We start from the raw sequence: 21,403 nt of genomic DNA on the forward strand, positions 1-21,403 counted from the left end.
CAAAAGATGCAAATATGGTGATTCGAAGGGACAACTGCACCCCAGTGTTTATAGTGGCAACGTCCATGATAGCCAAAATACGAAAAGGGCACAGATGTCCATCAGCAGATGAATGCATAAGGAAGACGTGGTATATATTTACAGTGGAATACTACTCAGCCATCAAAAAATGAAATCTTAACTATTTACAATAATGTGAATGGAACTAGAGGGTATTATGTTATGTGAAATAAGTCAATCAGAGAAAGACAATTATCATGCTCTCACTCATGTAAGAAATAGTGAAAGGGATTATAGGGAAAGGAGGGAAAATGAGTGGGAAAAATTAGAGAGGGTAACAAACCATGAGAGACTCCTAACTCTGGGAAAGGAACAAAGGGTAGTGGAAGGGGAGGCAGGCAGGGGGATGGGGTGACTGGGTGACCAGCATTGAGGAGGGCACTTGATGAGATAAGCAGTGGGTGTTATACTATATGTTGGCAAATCGAACTTCAATAAAAAGTATATATATGTATAAAAGGAACTTAAGAAACAAAACATAATCATAGAGGAAGGGAGGGAAAAATAAGACAAAATCTGAGAGGAGACAAACCATAAGAGACTTAACTAGAAGAAACAAACTGAAGGTTGCTGTAGGCGAGGTGGGTGGGGGGATGGGGTAACTGAGTGATGGGCATTAAGGAGGGCACTTGATGGAATGAGCACTGGGTGTTATACGCGACAGATGAATCAGAGACAAACTCTATCTTTGAAACTAATAATATATTATATGTTAATTAAATTTAAATAACAAATAAACATTAAAAAAAGAAAAAAAAACAGAAAAACATTCCATGCTTATGGATTGGAAGAATAAATATTGTTAAAATGTCTATACTGCCCAAAGCAATCTACATATTCAATGCAGTCCCTATCAAAATAACACCAGCATTTTTCACAGACTTAGAAGAAACAATTCTAAAATTAGTATGGAACCAGAAAAGATCCTGAATAGCCAGAGTAATGTAGAAAAAGAAAACCATGGCTGGATGTACCACAATTCCAATTTCAGCTGTATTACTAAGCTGTAATCATCAAGACAGTATGGCACTGACAGAAAAACAGACAAATAGATCAGTGGAACAGACTAGAGAACCCAGAAATGGACCCTCAACTATGTAGTCAACTAATCTTCAACAAAGCAGGAACACTATCCAATGGAAAAAAGTCTCTTCAACAAATGGTATTGGGAAAACTGGATAGTCATATGCAAAAGAACAAAACTGGACCACCTTCTTATATTATACACAAAAATGAATTAAAAATGGATGAAAGACCTAAATGTGAAACAGACATCCATAAAAATCCTAGAGGAAAACACAGGTAGCAAGTTCTTTGACCTTGGCCTCAGTAACTTCTTACTAGACATGTCTCCACAAAAACAAAAATGAACCATTGGGACTTCATCCAGATAAAAAGCTTTTGCACAGCAAAGGAAATAATTAACAAAACTAAAAGGCAGCCTATGGAATGGGAGAAGATATTTGCAAATGGCATATCAGACAAAGGGCTAGTATCCAAAATCTGTAAAGAGCTCGTTGCACTCAACACCCAAAAACCCAAAAATCCAGTCAAGAAATGAGCAAAGACATGAACAGACATTTCTTAAAAGAAGATATGCAAATGACTAACAGACACATGAAAAAAATGCTTGACATCACTCATCATCAGGGAAATACAAACCAAAACCGCAATGAGATACCACCTCACACCAGTCAGAATGGCTAAAATTAACAAGTCAGGAAACAACGGATGTTGGCAAGGATGTGAAGAAAGGGGAACCCTCTTATGCTGTTGGAGGGATGCAACCTGGTACAGCCACTCTGGAAAACAGTATGGAGCCTCAAGAAGTTAATAGAGCTGCCCTATGATTAGGGCAGCAATTGCACTATTAGGTATTTATCCCAAAGATACAAAAGTAGTGATCTGAAGGGGCACCTGCACTCCAATGTTTATAGCAGCAATGTCCACAATAGCCAAAATATGGAAAAAGCCCAGATGCCATTGACAGATAAGGACCTCGCTCTGGTAGTCATCCTCTCTGTTTTGTATCTTCAGCATCTTACACAATTGAGAGTCAGTTGCCTACACAGATGAGATCATTCCGGGATGACAGAAAAGAAGAAGAAGAGGAAGAAGAAGAGGAGGAGGAAGAAGAAGAAGAAGAAGAAGAAGAAGAAGAAGAAGAAGAAGAAAGTGGAGGAGGAGGAAGAAGGAAGAGGAGGAGGAGGAAGAAGAAGCGGAGGAGGAGAAAGGCTAGGAGAGAGCCATGAAGAGGGCCAACATTCAGAAGCAGCTTGAGGAGGAATCAGAACAGGAGTTTGAGATGCCCTGGCCACAGGAGTGGTAGTAAGGCATGAGTATGTGGTCTGATAGGAGACAGATAAGAGTGTCGTCAATAGTCAATGGTATCAAATGCTGCTAAGAAGTGAAATACGATAAGGCTGAGAAGCATCTGTTGGATTTAGCAACATAACTGTCACAATGATCTTAGTAGGAGTTCTTTTTATAGATTGATGGCATAGAAGAAGGAAAGGAAGTAGAGAGGATGAGTGAGCCTTGGCTGGAAATGAGAGAACAATAGTAATACAGGCAGTGAAGAATGTATCATCAAGGGAGGTATTTTTTGTTTGTTGTTTGTTTGAGAGTGGAATATATAAGAGGCTTTGAACGTTGTTTGGAAAGTTTGGGTGGAGAGTAAGAGGCTGAAGATGCAAAACAGAGACAATGATTACCAGAGCAAGGTCCTCAGCTGGAAGGCAAACCACATGTGGCTGAATGACTTTCGATCAGAGGACAGATGTTCCCTCTACTGTGGAAGAAGGAGAGAAAGAGTGTGGGGGGTCCAAGAAATTCTGTGGGATTCACGGTTGGGAGGCACTGTCTGTATTCTCTGTGACAAATGAATTAAGAGGGTGAGTCAGTTTGGGATGCTTTGGCTGCAAGTAACAGAATGCCCAACTAAAAGCTGCTTAAACAAATTAGGGTTTAGTTTTCTCCCTTAATCATAAAGCCCAGGACTAAGCAGTTAGAATTATGAGAATTGAGTATCTTCATCTGAGAGGATGAAGATAGTTCACATCCTAGTTTGCATTTAATGAACTTATTGTACTAAACTTGCACATAAATAGAAACTCTACTTTTCATAATATAGTTAAACCTACACTGTGAAAAGTTACAGAAAATAAGAGAGAAAGAGGGGCAGAAGATAATGGGCACTTGTCAATTCAGGCTTACAAAATATGTAATGATTGTTGTTAATGGGATTGCCTGAGAATGGTGCTCCCTGGGGTTGTACAATGTTGTAGCACTAGTTGGTAAGAGCATAGTAGAATCCACTGCATATTTCTGTTGGGATAGTCCAAAACATGTACAAGGATGGTAGGTATAAATCAACTAGCAAGGGCATGCTTGATGTAGACAGCCTGTTGAAGATGTTCACTTAAGGAGAAATGAATGTGGATTTACAATATTCAATAATTTTTTTGGTATATAGTAGTGAAAATGTTATCCTACTAGTCTGAACAAATAAATAAAACATTAACTGTAATTCGTGGTATTTTACTCTAAGCTGTATTGTTACCTATGGGAAGTCAGCACAGAACCTTTCACCTCTTCTTCCTTGAAATCCAACAAAATACACAACTGAGACACAATCAGAGACACAGATAAAAGAAAAGTATTCACCTGATACTTTTCACTACCATGAATGGTAAAGATTCAGAGAGTAGCTCTCATGCAGATTGGTACTAGCCAGCGTGCTTATTACAATCTTGAATATATGAAGGGATCCCTAGGTGGCTCGGTGGTTTAGTGCCTGCCTTCAGCCCAGGGCATGGTCCTGGGGTCTCGGATCGAGTCCCACAACGGGCTCCCTGCAGGGGGCTGGCTTCTCTCTCTGCCTGTGTCTCTGTCTCTGTCTCTCTCTGTGTCTCTCATGAACAAATAAAATCTTTAAAAAAAAATCTTGAATATATGAATTCCAAGAGAAGGAAGTCCTGGAATCTTGCCAAAGACAACACAAGGTACACCACCTTTAACATTTCTTAGAAGTCATTAAATGAAAGTTTTCATCCCTCCCACACTCTATATCATAATTCAAGATATCCTGACATAGGTCAAATGTCCCATTTCTAAAATTATGCTTCACTTCTATTGGAAACATATCAAAAAGCCATGAATTCCTATCATAAGTTTATGATGCCTTAATTAAAGAAGCTTCTCTGATAATATTTTGAAATCTCCCTTGATTTACTGCATCAGAGCTTACATCACTGTACAATTCTGCATGGTAATATTTAAAAAAGGTGAAATGCATGAATTTATTCTATAAAGCCAAAAAGGGTAATTGCCAGAGTGATGTGAGAATAGAGGACCAGTAGAACATTTTCAGGCAGATTAGTGCAGAAACATTTGCTCATATTCCCTTGGAAAGTCTTTATGTTCCCATGAAGATTCACATAACACAGGTTAAAAACGTTTGGCTTAGCTCAAATGTGATTCCATGTCACTGAAATAAAATCAGGATTTCATAACTAAGGACAAAACTACAATATCTGCTACAGGTGGTCTTCTGAGAGTCAGGGTCAAAGGAGGTCAGAGAAATAGTGGTTGGGAAGAGTAGGAACTCAAACTTTCCAGAGAACAAAAGGACTGAGTTCTTCATAGAGAACAAAGTAAACACCCACTAAAATCTGTCATTGAGATTTTATTGTGATACTAACCTGGATTGATTTTGTGACTCTTGTTATAATACACAGTGGCTCAGGCACAACCACAGGGGGAGGTGGGTGGTTCATCTAGGACTGGAGTCCTGTAAGTAGATGCTGTGAAAGAAACAGCTCAGTAAGCCCAGCATATTTGCAACGGGACAAATATAAGCATGTGCCCAGGAATCTAAGCTGGTATGGGGGAAAGGAGGAGAGAAATACAAACAAAACCCTCAAACCACAAAAGAACCAAGGCAAAAGGATCCATGAATCTAAAAGCTCAAAAGCTCAATGAGGCCAAGTGGGACAGCTACAAACAGGAGGTCAGGGATGAGAAGTGGGATGTCTGAAGTTATGATTTATGAGGTGATGAATTTCTGGTGGTAACAAGTACAGAATGCAACCATGGGTGGCTGTGGAGGAACGGAGATCATTAGGAATAGGGAGGTTAAGGAACTGAAATGGAGGGATGTTACACTCCTGCATGATGGAATCTTCAAGAGTAATGGTGGGAGCCATGTAGACTGCAAGGCCCTTCAGTCAATGGGAGCAGGAAGCAAAGAGGTGATCAGCGGATTGTTATGCCAAGGTGGGTAGAGCATGATATAGTCTGTACAGTGTGAACCAAAAAGAAGAAGAGTTTAGGATGAAGAAGTATAGTCTGAAAGTGTCCCCAAAGAGCCAGAATACTTCCACTTCCCAACTCTGAGGGGTCTGGTGCCAATCAGATCATATGAGCTCTTTGTATGCTAAACAGAATTCCACTTGCCTTCCCACGATTGAAGTAACATGATTGTTTGTAGTTCTCCTGAGTGTTCGCATGGGGTTAACCCTGAAACTTTGTATACCTGACACTGAGAAATAAAATTAAAGTGAAAAAGATTCAGTTGGCCCTTAAAAACCATATGATCCTTGAACTACAGGGTTCACTTATATGCAGACATTTTTCAGTACATGTATGTACAGATCTGTAAATATATTTTCCCTTCCTTGTGATTTTCTGAATAACACTTTCTCTTCTCTAGCTTACTTTTTTTTAATTTTTTTTTTAGCTTACTTTGTTCTACGAATATAGTACACACCATACAAAATATGTGTTGACTGTTGACGTTATTGGTAAGGCTTCCATTCAACAGTAGGCTATTATTAGTTATGTTTTAGGGAGTCAAAAGTTATATGTGGATTCCCTACTTGTGTAGGGATTGGTGCCTTTAATCCCTGTGTAGTTGAAGAGCTAACTATATTTAAAAATTCATATTTTCCAAATGCAGGGATGCTTATTTTACAGAAAAAAAAAAAAAACAAGAGAAGTTCCCAACACTTTAAAATTTTCAGCCACATCTTTGGTACTCTTTTTTCCTGAATTTAGGTAAGATGCAGACCTTCTTACTCTATGGAAAGATATTAAAATTTATTTTTTTCAAATTCTACCAACAGAATAATTTTGGATTCCATGGCCTGTACCTACTTTTTCCTTATATAGTAAGTGCCAGTCACTATGCCAGGCATGGAGTCAATGGTTAACAAAATATAGTTTTTCTCCCCCCAAGAAGATTAATTTTTTTTAAGATTTTATTTATTTATTCATAAGAGACACAGAGAGATGCAGAGACATAGGCAGAGGGAGAAGCAGGCTCCCTGCAGGGAGCCTGATGCAGGACTTGACCCCAGGACCTAGGGATTATGACCTAAGCCAAAGGCAGATACTCAACCATTGAGCCACCCAGGGGCTCCCAAGGAGATTAATCTAAAAAGAAAAATAGTAAAGATTGACATTAGATACCTCATTAATATATTTATCTATCCATACATTGATTTATTCATCATTTGTCCATTCATCCTTTTGTCAGCAAACATTTACCTTAGCAACTTTGATCATTGTGCATCTATAAAGATCCATAAACTGTAATTATGATCAGTAAATTCTGGTGTTCCTTAAGGTAAAAAGCACATTTTATTAAAACTTGGCATTTGGTAAAAGGCATGCATATGACCACCAAAATGCTCTAAGAGGCAGTAAAATGTGGCTAAGAGCCTGGATTTTTAAGTCAAATCGATTTGGATTTGATCAGATGTCAGGCAAATTTAATCTCTGTGCTCTTTAATTTCCTTATCTGTAGATAGGGAATAACACTCATCTCACAGAGCTGTTGGAATTGAGCAAGATAATATCCATCTAGTGGTGAGCTTAGTAACTGACATGATGCCATTGACAAATATTTATTAAGGCAAATAGAAACAGACAAGACTGTATGGCAGCACTCCATCACTTCTTTCTTGCCTTCCTTTCTGTCAAATTCAATAACAACCATTTTGAAAAGAAAGAAGATGGAAAACACAAACATGCACACACACACACACACACACACACACACACACACACACACAGATCTGTGAACCCGCAGGCAGAGTGGAGAGTCCTGACAGCCCACAGGGTTCCTATAACCTCTGTGACAAAAGGCTTTTTCCATTTTACCAAGGAGTGAGCTGTTCAGAGTGCCAGTTGTAAAATTGCCTTGTCTAACAGAATTTGAATTACATCGGTGAGATGCTTCGCCTGAGGCTGAGAAAGCCACTGCTTTAGATCTGACAGTGTCAGAATTTTGCCATATTTCAGTTTCATGTTTTTGCCATCTTTGCCATTGTGGCTTCGCCTGATCAATGAGTGAAGGTTGTTAATTCCTATAGATCAACTAATACTTTAACTTCCTGTTGCACAGAGGCTTTTTAACTGCCTGTGCGTTAAAATGTTCTGATGCCAGGTCCCACCCACAGAGGTTCTGATCTTACTGATCTGGGATGCAGCCTGGCCAAGGGGATTTTTTTAAGGTGCCCATGTGATTCTGATGAACAGCTGGGGTACAGAATCCCAACCCTAGAGCCTAAGCTCCAGCTTAAGTCACAGAGGAGTTCCCATCTATATTGTGAGAAGCAGATGGTGTCCATACACACACACACAAAACACTCTAGCCATCTGCTATCTTTGCCACCTCACTGAGAAACCACAAAGTTTGTGTTCAGTCAGCAAGGTGGTGGAGGGCAAGACAGTTTTTCTATCTTGTTCAGCATCTAAAGGCAGGACTCAATGAATTATTCTCAGGCTTTTCTCCTGGGCTAGGGTTACAAAAGTGCCATGGGCAACAGCAGCTGCTCTTGTCATGTGAAAAGCCATCAGAGTCTCTTCACAGGCTATGGTGAAGACAGGACATCATGTGCACTTGGAGGTTCAGATTAGTGAAGGGCTGGAGAAAGGAGTGTGTGCTTGCTCAGGCCTTGAATGGGAGCCGTCTTGGTTGCTCACAGCTAGTCACAGTTCTTTCTATGGTTTACCGTGCGGAAAGCTGCAGACCTTCATGAGGATAAGCAATTGCTAGAGTGGAGAATTCGGATAATCGTGTATGTAGAAATCTCTTGGGAGACTTGGTAGTATGCAGATTTGTGGGCCTTGGTCCTCTTCCCATTCTGATTCATTAGGTCTGGGACAGGGTCAAGGAATCTGTACTCTAACAGGTGCCATAGGTGTTTTTCATGCAGGTGGTCCACTGATACCTGAGGACCCTAAGCAAATTGGTTGTCAATTATATTTAACAAGTCAAAAATATGAAGTTGTATTGGAGGAGCATACAGTCCAGTTACTATTAGAAGATATGTGTATATGAGTGTAAGAAATAAGGGCATTATAACAGGCCATAGGATATAATGACTGTTATACAGAGATGCAAACCACGCATGTGGGAACTGAAATGAGACAAATATCACATTTGGCTGAGAGGAACAGCAGAAACTCCATGAAGGAGGTAGGACTTGGATGTATGGATAGGCATTCTAAAGGTGGTAGTGGAATAGAGCAGAGGAGAATATTATTGTACCCTCACAGAAGGGACTGTCAGTAGGCAGGAAATACTTGACATCTCACACTCTGGCTGATTGGACAGTAAATCAGGTGATCCCACCATCTGGTCAGAGTTCATTAGACCAGGTATTGCCATTTCATTAGAGTGAGCCCACTCATAGGCTTGCTGGCTATCTGCTTTTGATATGATCTGCTCACAAAAATATGCTCTTCTCCTGGGAATAGGGAACTGGGAAACTGAGTGACTGAGTAACACTTAAAAGAAAAGTTATGTCAAGATAAGTTGTTTGGAGTTACTGGGAATTGTTTTGGGGCATAAAAAAAACCTATCTGTGTTTTGGAGGAATTTTTAAATTATTATTCAGTATATTAAAGTATACAACTTTGTTAAATTAGGTTTAGTGAAGTATAATGAAGTGGAATGAGGGATAGATTAATGATGACAGGACAATTGGGAGGTTACTTTGATAGTCTAAGGAAAAATTAACAATAGCATTTGCCTAGTATTTATTAGATTGCAGGCATAGTACTTAACATATTATTTCATCTAATCCCAACAACAACCCTATTAGGTAAACGCTATTGGTATTCCCATTTGAAATGGGAAATGAAGCTCAGACAAGTTAAGTACTTGCCTAAGGTTATGGCTTATAAGTAGTAGAGACAGAACCAGAGTCTGAACTTAATATGCCTAATTTCAGAACCTCTGCTTTGAGCCAGCACTCTATGCTCCCCAGACTACAAAAGTGAGAGCCTTTTGACAATGGTAACAACAGGCATAGAAAGAAGGGATGATGGCAGGAGGCAGCACCCACTGGCATGTATATAATCATGGAATGTTGAAGTAGAAACAGATCTTAGAGACCATTTAGCCTTTCTATGGACATTGCTTTGAGACCCTGAAAAGAGAACACTTCTCCTGTGAGCTCATTGGGCTACAAGCAAAGTCTTAACATGGAGATGATGTTGAGGAGAAGGGAGAAGGAAGGGAGAAAGAATCAACAATACTTTGGAGGTTTGGCATCCAGATGACCAAAAGAAGGAGGTAGGGGCAGATCATGATGCTGAGTTTGAGGTAGTGATGGAGCATAAAGATGGAGATGTCCCATGGACCATAGGCTAAGTTTAAAGATTGACTGAAGTCATCGGAGAGGGTGAGATCATTGGGAAGACCTTACATAGAGAAATGAAAGTCAAGACAGAATGAGTGATAATGAGAGAAATAAAATAATCCATAAAAAGTATAGGGAAGGACTAGTAAGAGAGATAGGACATCCAGAGAGTGTATGGTTAGCTAAAGACAACATAAGGAAATTTCAGGAGGGAGAAGATTCAGTTTCAAATGCTACAAACAGCTAAGGGAGGATGTAACTGAGAAGGAGGCTTTGCATGGTGAGAACATCCCTATCAGTCAGGGTTTGTGGTGGCACAAACCACGTGGTACAAACCAACTCCAGCTAACCTCAAAAAAGGATTCATTGGAAGATTATTTGATAACTCAAAACAGTGAGAATGGAGAACCAGACTAAGAACATTGGCAGGAACCAGAGAAACTGAGAATTAGGGAACATGATTAGGATCTTGCCCAAGGAGCTGTCTGGTGAAAAATTGCCACGAGGTCCACCACTATGACATATTCACTGCATTTAACCAGAAAGTTCAATCTCACCTCTGCTTCTATGAACAATTTCTAGCTGATCTGTGTCCTTGCTTCTTTCTCTCCTAAATCAAAGTTTCTTTTTCCTTTTTAGCCAATCCCGTTGGCCAGATTTAGCTCATCTACTGACACCCTCACAGAGAGAAGGACAAGTCTTATCCTCTTCAACTTGCATAAAGGGTCAAAGTAATCTGCATCCACTAAGCCTTATGAATGGAAGCATTCTCAAATAGGAAGGTGTTTCTGTGCTGGATATCCCCACATGACCATCACACCACTTGGGACTTTTGAGACCAGGGTTGCAGGAAAGGCTTTAGTGGCAAAGACTGGTTAAAGAGTGAATGGATACTAGGGAAGTTTTAGCTGTATTATAAACTATTCCCTAAAATGGGAGAATATAGTTGAAGGAAAAAACCCTTTAGAATGGGAAAGACGGGGATAATTTGTAGGTAAGGGAGAAGGCATTCATTAGAGACAGAGAAGTGATAAAAGTCTCATTGACCATTGGATATTCAGCACCTAGGATAGGAAGAATGAAGGAAGGAAGGGGAGGGGGCAAGAAGAGAGAGAGAGATGTAAAAGAACAAAGATGTACAATATACAAAGTATGCTGGGGAGGAGAGAAGACCATATGCTAGGCACATATTTGTTGGGTTCCCATCAATTTAATTTGTGACTTTCTTTAACAACCACATCCCAACACTGTCATGGATAATTATGGCCTAATCTCTGCCCCTAACTGAGCACATTTCCTATTTTTCTTTTTTTCTCCCAGTGATTTTACAACAGGCATCATGGCCTGATTCTCAGCCCAGTCCAGCTCAGCCTGCAGTCCATGAACTAAGTATAATGCATTCTAATTTGCTCTGATGTTATGCTGCTGCTCTTTGAGTGGAGCAAATAGATCTGTCCCGGTGCCATTTACATCGTCTTGGTTGGGGCTTCTCAAAATCTCCAGCTCTCATTTATTAATTCTGGCAAGGTTTAGAGGTTCAGTAGGGACTGAGGAAGAAAATGCAGCTAAGTGGCCCTGGAAGAGATTACATTCAAGACTTTGATCTCTTTATATAGTGTTCAGCACAAAGGGAAAGGGTAATCAATTGGTGTCAGTAGCTCCTTCCCAGAATCACTCATGTGATCCAAGATAATCAAGCTTAAAATGTGCACTTTTTCTACCTAACTCATTTTCACTAAAATGTTCATAAGGAAGATTTAGTTACATGACAATGAACACCAAGAACATACAGCCTCACTCCTTTGTCATGGCTATCTTTTCATGTAGACTTTTCAGTTGCCAGCAGCTTGATGTTTGATGCCCCTGGAAATAATTCTTTAAGATCTAAAGAATAGGGGATCCCTGGGTGGCACTGCGGTTTGGCGCCTGCCTTTGGCCCAGGGCGCGATCCTGGAGACCCGGGATCGAATCCCACGTCGGGCTCCCGGTGCATGGAGCCTGTTTCTCCCTCTGCCTGTGTCTCTTGCCTCTCTCTCTCTATCTGTGTGACTATCATAAAAAAAAAAAATTAAAAGATCTAAAGAATAAAAAAATGCCCCAAATATGAGAACCTGTGAGTTCCCTATTAACCTAACACACATTCTATAAATTGTGAAATGGAATAAGAAACAATAGGGCAAGCTTTAAAATGATTTCTGAAAAAAGCTGATGCCACCAAGAGACATGGCAAAAGATAAAAGCTAGTGGTGCAGATATAAAAAGGTACAATAAAATTTAATACAGCTCATATATATACATATATATATGCACATATGTATAGAGTCTTTTACCTTAGCAATTCTTTTCTTAGGAAATGAATACCTTGGGAACAATTAGTACAAGGATAATGTATAATAAAAAGGGATTGCAATAATCTAAATGTCCATCAGTTGGGTTTGTTGAATAACTCATATACAGCAGCAAATACAGTGGGATACTGTAGAGCCATTAATAAAGATGAAGAAGTGCTTCATTTATTGACACAAAGAGATGTTCACAGTATTAGGTTAAGTAAAAACGGCAATGACAGAACATTGAGCTACCATTTTGAAGTTTGGAAGAGACATACTACAATGTGGCAGGGTAACAGGATAAGTTCACTTTCTTCTTTCTCTATGTCATTGATTTTCTACAATAAGCATTCATTGCTTTTATACTCAGCATAACCACTAAAGCTATTCCACTCACACCTCCCATAAAACACAAAGAAATGAAAAATATTTGTGCAAGCTAGTAAGAATTTTTACACAAGGTAATAATGCTATTGAACCCCCCACCTCTTTTTCCTGGTGTGGGATTTCAAGATCAGCATCACCGTGGTAGTGACAAATGGGGGAAGATTTGGTAGAGGCATGATGTTCCAAGAACTTTCTTGAAGAAATCCACAGCCATGAGGATTTGAGGAAAGTCTAAAATGCTATCTCCTTTTATGGTATGCATGTGTAAGCTTGCATGCCGCTAGACAGAGCTTCTCAGGCAGCATTTCCAATGAAACTCAGAGCCTCTGGGTGAATGTCAAGGGTGTGGTCTCCACTCATATTCCCTTCCTCCTTCCTAGATCTCCAGAGGAAGTCCTCCTTTTAGAATGCTCAGGTGATCCCAACCCTAGTCCTGAGAAAACTTCAAGTACAGGAGCCTCTCCCCACCTCCTTCCTCTCCGTGGGACCCTCCTGCTCCTTCCAATCTCCTCCTTCACTTCTGTCACATGAGGTTACTTATTGTTCAACTGGCTGTTTGTAACTGTGGTCTCCCACCACACATCCTGTACTCTTAGAGCCTTTCTCCTCTCCAGGCTCCAGAATAACAGCACCTTCTATTTCCGTCTTTCCTTTGGACTGTGATGACTTCTATCAGGTCAGGGATCATTTCTCAGCTGGGAGGAATTGAATCACACCATAGTATAGATAACACATGCCCCAACAAGTATTATGTCACCAGGGCTAGTTACACCCTAGAGAGTTAACCTTGAGTAATGAATTTGTAATAGTGGCATTTTTGTAAGACTTACAAACTAATAAGGAAGATATTTTTTTGTGGTGGTTAAGCTAGTTAGCACCAATAGAAGTACTAGAACCTAGTTTTCCTATTGCCCAGTTCAGGGTCCTTCCAGCCTTAGTTTTGCAGCCTCTTGTTTTCTCCTTTGTAGAGATTCAGAATTCTTAGTGCTTTGCTATAATGTAAAGAAAATTCTAAAAAAAAAAAAAAAAAAGAAGAAAGAAAAAAGAAAATTCTATCCTTTATCATTTTATTTTATTTTTTTTTAAGATTTTATTTATTTATTCATGAGAGACACAGAGAGAGAAAGAGGCAGAGACACAGGCAGAGGGAGAAGCAGGCTCCATGCAGGAAGCCCGATGCGGGACTCCATCCCTGGTCTCCAGGGTCACGCCCTGGGCTGAAGGTGGCGCTAAACCGCTGGGCCACGGGGGCTGCCCTCCTTCATCATTTTAGAGGAAAAAATATATTGCTATAGAATAGGCTATTGTTTTTAGTCATTGTAATATGAGGCTTATTACCTCATAATATTTCCAGTTTAAGAATAAAAAAATCAAGATAATATTAGTCCTAGCTAGACCGTTCGACAGATAGTGAGCTCTGGACTGCCTGGACTTAGTGAACCTGGTATGCGCCATAGCTAGCTCAGCCACACACTAGCTATGTGACCTTGGTGAGCTTACTTAAACTCTCTCTGTTTCCATTTCCATTCTGTAGAACACAACCAGCGAACATACATAGCTTATAGGGTCACTGCTAATATTAAATATTAAATGAGTTGATGTGTGTAAAAATACTTGTGTGCCTGGCACAAAGCATTCAATAGATGTTCTCTATCAGAATTTAGCAGGCTGAGAAATGGAAGTACAGGGTATAATCTACATACACATTTAGTTGGATGCTCAAGGCAGTAAAAGATTTGTCAAATATGTTGCTGAAAATAGTCAGGAAAACTTTTAAAAGCATAATAATAATAAAATGAATGCTTGTATTTCCAGGCATTACAATAGACATCAATGCAATCAATAAAACAAAGTGAGACTTTTCCAACAGTAAGCAAAATAAGGGGACACTACAGAAATCTTTGAAAGCAACTCCAAACACACCAGAATTTAGTATCTGACAAAAATGACTTTTAGAATGTGAATTTGAAGAAAAGTGAAGCCACTCAATCAATAATGGTGAGATGAATGGTGAACAAGAAAAAGTTGTGGTAAGAAAGAAAAGTTTTCATGGGGTACCTGGGTGACTCAGTCTGTTAAGCATATGACTCTTGGCTTCAGCTTAGGTCATGATCTCAGAGTTTATCTGCAAAGATATTCATTGACAATTTCTCATAATAGAGAAAATTTGAACAAAACAAGGGACTGAGTAAATAGATTGATTTTCCCATATGAAGGAATTATATATAGTCGTTAGAAATAATGATTATAGGAGATATAATGATATGGAAAACTGCTCACAGTATATTAAGGGAAAAACAGTAGCTTATAAAACAATATGATACCGATATGTTTAATATGAATTTTTAAAAGTCTGGAAGGATATACTTCAAAATCTTAACAGTTGTTTATTTCTAGGTGATAAAATTGAGCATTCTTTTATTTGTCCTCTTTATATCTTTTCTTTATTTTCTATATTGCCTGCAGAGAGTGTGTATTATTGTTTCAGTTGAAATGTTAACTGAGATAACTGTATGCTCACATACAATTTTAAGAAATAATACAAGGAGATCCCAGGTACCCTTTATACAGTATCCCCCAATGTTAATATCTCACAAAAAATAGAGTATCACAGCCAGAAATATTGACATTGATACAATCCGTTGGTCTTGTACAGATTCATTATTTCATTGTACTTGTGTTATGTGTGTTGGGGGGGTTCTACACAATTTTATCACATCTGTTGGTTTGTGTGTCCACAATCATATGCAAGATACAAAATAGTTCCCTTATAGAAAGAAGCATCCCTCCAGTTCTCTTTCATACCCACACCTCCCTCCCTCTTCTCCCACCCTCCCTCTTGATCCCTAATCCAGGAAACCACTAATCTGTTCTCTGCTTCTCCAATTTCATATTAAATAGGGTAAATAAATGTTTCAATTTGTTAAATGATTTAAACTATGGAATGTTAAACGTTCAAATTGTTAAAGTATATTAAATTTTGGAATGTTAACATTTAAATGTTAAATAAATAGAAAAATAGAGTATATAGCTTTTTAGGATTGGTTTTTTTTTTTTTTTTTTTTTTTTTTTTTTTTTTTTTACGCAGTATAATTCCCTGGAGATTAATCTAAATTGTTGTGTCTATCAATAGTTTTCCTCACTCTCTCACTTGCTCATTCTCTCTTTTTTTCCTGCTGAGTGGTATTTTTGATATGGCTGTGTTACAGTTTGTTTATTCATCTGTTGGAGGACCTCTGGGCTGTTTCCACTTTGGGGCTATTATGAGGAACATTTGTGATGAACATTTGTCAACTATGAACATTTGTGTACAGGTTTTCATGTGGGCATAAATTTTCATTTTTCTGGGATAAATGCCCAAGAGTGCAATTGCTACATTGTATGGTATTTGTGTGTTTAGTTTTCTGAGAAACTATCAAAGTATTTTCCAAGAATGGCTGTTCCATTTTACATTCTCACCAGTAATGTAAGAGTGATTTAGTTTCTCCACATTCCTTGCCAGCATTTAATGTTGTCACTAACTTTCATTTTCATCCTTTCTGATAGGTGTATAGTGATATCTTACTGTGGTTTTAATTTGAATTTTCCTGGTAGCTACTGATGGTGAATATCTTTTCACGTGCTAATTTACCATGTTCAGTGAAATATCTGTTCATGACTTTGACCATCTTCTTGGATGATTTGAGGTGCTGGTGTTTTTTTGTTTGTTTGTTTGTTTTTTTAGTGTTGAGTTTTAATTGTATATATATTCTAGATGCCACTCCTTTGTTGGATATATGGTTTTCAAATATTTTCTCTCAGTCTGCAGCTTGTGTGTTTATCCTATTCACATGGTCTCTCACAGAGCAAAGGTTTTTATCTTTCTTTCTCCCTTCCTTCCTTCTTTCCTTCCTTCTTTTTTTGCCTATGATTGTCCAATTTATTTTAAAACCTATCTAGAGGGGTACCTTAGCGGCTCAGTCGGTTAAGTGTCCGATTCCTGATGTTGGCTCAGGTCATGATTTCAGGGTTGGAGATGGAGCCCCGTTTTGAGATCCATGCTAGGCATGCAGCCTGCTTGGGATTCTCTCTATGCCTCTGTCTCTTCTAAATAAATAAATAAATAACCTATCTAAAAAAATAAAACCTGTCTAAAGAGTATTTCAGGGGGTGGGGCAAGATGGTGGAGGAGTAGGGTCCTCAAGTCACCTGTCCCCACCAACTTACCTAGATAATTTTCAAATCATCTTGAAAACCTATGAATTCAACCTGGGATTTAAAGAGAGAACAGCTGGAATGCCACAGAGAAAATGGTTTTCACTTCCAACAAGGTAGGAAGACAGAAAAAAAATAAAATAAAAAAGAATCAAGTGGGGGAGGAACCCCATAAGGAGCCGGATTAAGGGGGGTGGGGAGACCCTCCAGGCCAGGAAAGCCCAGTCCCAGAGAAGCGGGAACTTTAAAAATCAGCACTGAATTCTTCCTGGACGGAAAGACGCTCGCAGGAAAACCCGGCAGGTCCCCAGGAGGGGCAGGGGAGCCCCCAGGCTCCCAGGGTCACTAACAGAGGAGGTGTGCCCCGGGGGGAGAGCTCCCCACACACCACGGGATGAGCTCCCTAAAGGGCTGGAGGCCCGGGAGCAGCTCAGGCGGTGGCTCAGCGGAGGGGACTGTGCGGCCCCAGGAGCGCGATCCCAGCAGCGCAGTCCCCGGAGCCCAGGGCGCAGGGGACACAGCCCAGGATCCTGCGCTCCCCCTGGGACAGGTGGAGTCTGGGAGGACTCAGGACAGCGAGGACACTCCTGCCACCGGGTGCCCCCGAGCTGTGCAGGTCAGTGCCCTGTGGACTGGTTGCTGCGGGAGTTACTGCGGGAGCTGACTCCAGGGCTGGAGAGCTGGCCGCCACCAGTGGTGGTGTCCCTCCTGGTGTCACCCTGTGCCTGGGACTGAGCGGGGTGCCAGGGAATGGGGCCTCACAGGATAAACAGCCCCCACTGAGCCCGGCACCCAGCAGGGGGCGGGGCAGCTCCCCCAGGTGCGCACACCTGAGACTCAGCACAGCAGGCCCCTCCCCAGAAGACCAGCTGATAGGACAGGAGAAGAGCAAGTTCTTGACTGAACAGTGCTGGGAGGCTCCAGGGGAAGTCAAGGGATTACAGTATAATAGAACCAGAGGATACCCGTGCTTGTTTTTTTGTTTTGTTTCATTTTTTCTTTTTTCTTTTTTTCTTCCTTTTTTCAATACGACTCATTTTCACTCTGCATTGAGCAAAATGACTAGAAAGAAGAACTCACCACAAAAGAAAGAATCAGAAACAGTACTCTCTGCTACAGAGTTACAGAATTTGGATTACAATTTCATGTCAGAAAGCCAATTCAGAAGCACAATTATAAAGCTACTGGTGGCTCTGGAAAAAAGCATAAAGGATTCAAGAGACTTCATGACTGCAGAATTTAGAGCTAATCAGGCCAAAATTAAAAATCAATTAAATGAGATGCAATCCAAACTGGAGGTTCTAACGAAGAGGGTTAATGAGGTAGAAGAAAGAGTGGGTGACATAGAAGACAAGTTGATGGCAAGGAAGGAAGCTGAGGAAAAAAGAGAAAAACAATTAAAAGACCATGAGGAGGAGGATCCCTGGGTGGCTCAGTGGTTCTGCACCTGCCTTTAGCCCAGGGTGTGATCCTGGAGTCCCAGGATCGAGTCCTGCCTCGGGCTCCCTGCATGGAGCCTGCTCCTCCCTCTGCCTGTGTCTCTGCCTCTCTCCCTCTCTCTCTCTCTCTCTCTGTTTCATGTCTATCATGAATAAATAAATAAAATCTTAAAAAAAAACATTTAAAAGACTATGAGGGAAGGTTAAGGGACATAAATGACACCTTCAGAAGGAAAAATCTATGTTTAATTGGGGTTTCCGAGGGTGCCAAAAGGGACAGAGGACCAGAAAGCTTAGCTGAGAACTTTTTTAACTTGGGGTGGAAAACAGGCATTCAGATCCACGAGATAGAGAGATCCCCCCATAAAACCAATAAAAACCATTCAACACCTCAACATTTGATAGTGAAACTTGCAAATTCCAAAGATAAAGAGAAAATCCTTAAAGCAGCAAGAGACAAGAGATCCCTAACTTACATGGGGAGAAGTATTACATTAACAGCAGACCTCTCCACAGAGACCTGGCAGGTCAGAAAGGGCTGGCAGGATATATTCGGGATCCTACATGAGAAGAACATGCAGCCAAGAATACTTTATCCAGTAAGGCTCTCATTCAGAATAGAAGGAGAGATAAAGAGCTTCCAAGATAGGCAGAAACTGAAAGAATATGTGACTACCAAACCAGCTCTGCAAGAAATATTAAGGGGGACTCTGTAAAAGAAAGAGGAAGCCCAAAGAAGCCACAAAAACAGGGACTGAATAGGTATTATGATGACACTAAATTTATATCTTTCAATAGTAACTCTGAAAGTGAATGGGCTTAAGGATCCCATCAAAAGACACAGGGTTTCAGACTGGATGAAAAAGCAAGACCCATCTATTTGCTGTCTACAAGAGACTCATTTTATTTTATTTTATTTTATTTTATTTTATTTTATTTTATTTTATTTTATTTTATTTTATTATTTTTTCATTTCCTTGAAGATTATTGACTGTTACCGGTGGCAGAGCAAATTCCATAAAAGAGCAGGTTCCATACAGAGCAAGTGGAAGGGGAGCTCTGAGCTGGTGAGGAAGGAAGCTTGGAGTGGGGACTTGGAGTGAAGACTGGAAAGATAGATATTTCCCTCCTTTTCCCCTCCATTCCCACCAGGATACTGGATTTACAGTAGGGACATCTTGCTTAGCATTCCCTTTCAAATTGAACATGAGAAGAGAAAATTGATACAAAGTAGAGGAGGAAACACCTCACAGCTCCTCTGTTTCTCCATCCAAGGGGATGCCAATATCCACATTGTAATCTACTCATTCCCCAGAGCTCAGCCAAGGAATAGGGGTTCGATTGAAAGAAGGCCTGTTGGAGAGGCTCTGGTTGTAGAGGACCAAGGGTTCACTCAGTAGAGGCCCCAGGTCAAACTTGGGCATCTGGAAGGTCATGCATTTGGAGGCCTTCTCATATCCACCATAAGGCATTGCCGTCCTGTTAAAGGACTTATATTGGGGAAGTTCAGGTTTGGCCCCATAGGCCAGTAAGTCGATGCCAAGCTCCACTTTCTGCTGAGAGTCCACCCCCATGGCTCGCTCCCATGGGGAAATATAGGTCTTGAACACAGTGATATGTTTTCCTTCTCCACCTGTCAGGTCTCCTGTTCCTGTTTTGACAACCCCTGCTGTTCCGGCAGCTCCTCCTCTGCCAGTCTGGCCCCCAGGACCACCTGTACCCCCAGATCCAGACCCAGGACCCTGATGGTGATGCTGGTCAGAGCCATGATGTGTGGCAGAGCCACTTCCCCCTGCCTGGCCTCCACTGCTGCCTTTGCTGTAGGAGAATCCCTGACCAGCTGTGCCCAGTTGTCCCCCAACAGTGGGAAGGAACTTCTGGAAGTGATCCATTGAGCTGTCGTAGAAGACATCAGGGTGGTTTTCATAAATAAATTTCTCTACCCGCATCTGCCGCATTTTGAACATCTTGGAGCCCCTATTAGTGAGCAGTGACAGCTCTTCCAACATCACATCCCTTGGGACACTGATCTTCTTGCCCAAGTTCAGGCCTGAGCTCTCCCATCCACCTCCAGTGAGTTCCATGATTAGCTTGCTGGATTTCCTCTTCTTGTTGGGGGCTGGGGTTCCTGAGAGTGGCATTGTGGAGGCAGATTCAGCCGGCTGCTCAGGCAGTGGTCAGCACTCCCTGGGGTCCAGCAGCTATGGAGGACTGAGCTGCTGTGACTGGAGAGCTGGGCAGGCGTGGGGGCAGCTCTGTCTGCTCGGCTCTGCCGCTTGGCAAACAGCTCCCCACCCCTGCCCTGCAGCCTGGTCGGCTCAGGGATTCCAGCCGAAGGGGTTGCCCCATTCACTAGCCCATCAAGGAACCCTCAAGGCACCGAGACTCATTTTAGACATAAGGACACCTACAGCCTGAAAATGAAAGGGTGGAGAACCATTTACCATTCAAATGGTCCTCAAAAGAAAGCAGAGGTAGCAATCCTCATATCAGATAAAGTTTATCCCAAAGACTGTAGTAAGACATGAAGAGGGACACTATATCATACTCAAAGGATCTATCCAACAAAAGGACCTAACAATCATGAATATTTATGCTCCTAATGTGGGAGCTGCCAAGTATATCAATCAATTAATAACCAAAGTAAAGACATACTTAGATAATAATACACTAATAGTGAGAGACTTCAACATGGCACTCTCTGCAAATGACAGATTTTCTAACCACAACATCACCAAAGAAACAAGACCTTTAAATGATACACTGGACCAGATAAATTTCAGATATTTACAAAACCTTACATCCAAACGCAACTGAATACACATTCTTCTCAAGTGCACATGGAACTTTCTCCAGAATAGACCACATACTGGGTCACAAATCAGGTCTTAACAGGCACCAAAAGATTGGGATTGTCCCTTGCATATTTTCAGACCATAATGCTTTGAAACTTGAACTCAATCACAAGAAGAAATTTGGAAGAAATTCAAACACGTGGAGGTTAAAGAGCATCCTGCTAAAAGATGAAAGGGTCAACCAGGAAATTAGAGAAGAATTAAAAGATTCATGGAAACTAATAAGAAGGAAGATACAATCATTCAAAATCTCTGGGATACAGCAAAAGCAGTCCTAAGAGGGAAATACATTGCAATACAAACATCCCTCAAAAAATTGGAAAAAACTCAAATACACAAGCTAACTTCACACCTAAAGGAACTGCAGAAGGAACAGCAAATAAAACCTACACCCAGCAGAAGAAGAGAGTTAATAAAAAGATTCAAGCAGAACTCAGTGAAATAGAGACCAGAAGAACTGTGGAACAGAGCAACAAAGCCAGGAG

At 40.7% G+C, this 21,403-nt stretch overlaps 1 protein-coding gene across 1 annotated transcript; it reads right to left on the reverse strand.

Annotated features, from left to right (window-relative positions):
* Positions 1-19,217: 19,217 nt before the first annotated feature.
* LOC129496285 (myozenin-1-like) lies at positions 19,218-20,288 on the reverse strand. The gene has a single exon (XM_055304383.1). It carries the CDS (start codon positions 20,202-20,204, stop codon positions 19,368-19,370), a length of 837 nt encoding a protein of 278 aa, XP_055160358.1. The 5' UTR covers positions 20,205-20,288; the 3' UTR covers positions 19,218-19,367.
* Between the last annotated feature and the right edge of the window lie 1,115 nt (positions 20,289-21,403).

The sequence above is a fragment of the Nyctereutes procyonoides genome, unplaced genomic scaffold, assembly GCF_905146905.1.
Source record: "Nyctereutes procyonoides isolate TBG_1078 unplaced genomic scaffold, NYPRO_anot_genome, whole genome shotgun sequence".
Classification (NCBI taxonomy): Eukaryota; Metazoa; Chordata; class Mammalia; order Carnivora; family Canidae; genus Nyctereutes; species Nyctereutes procyonoides.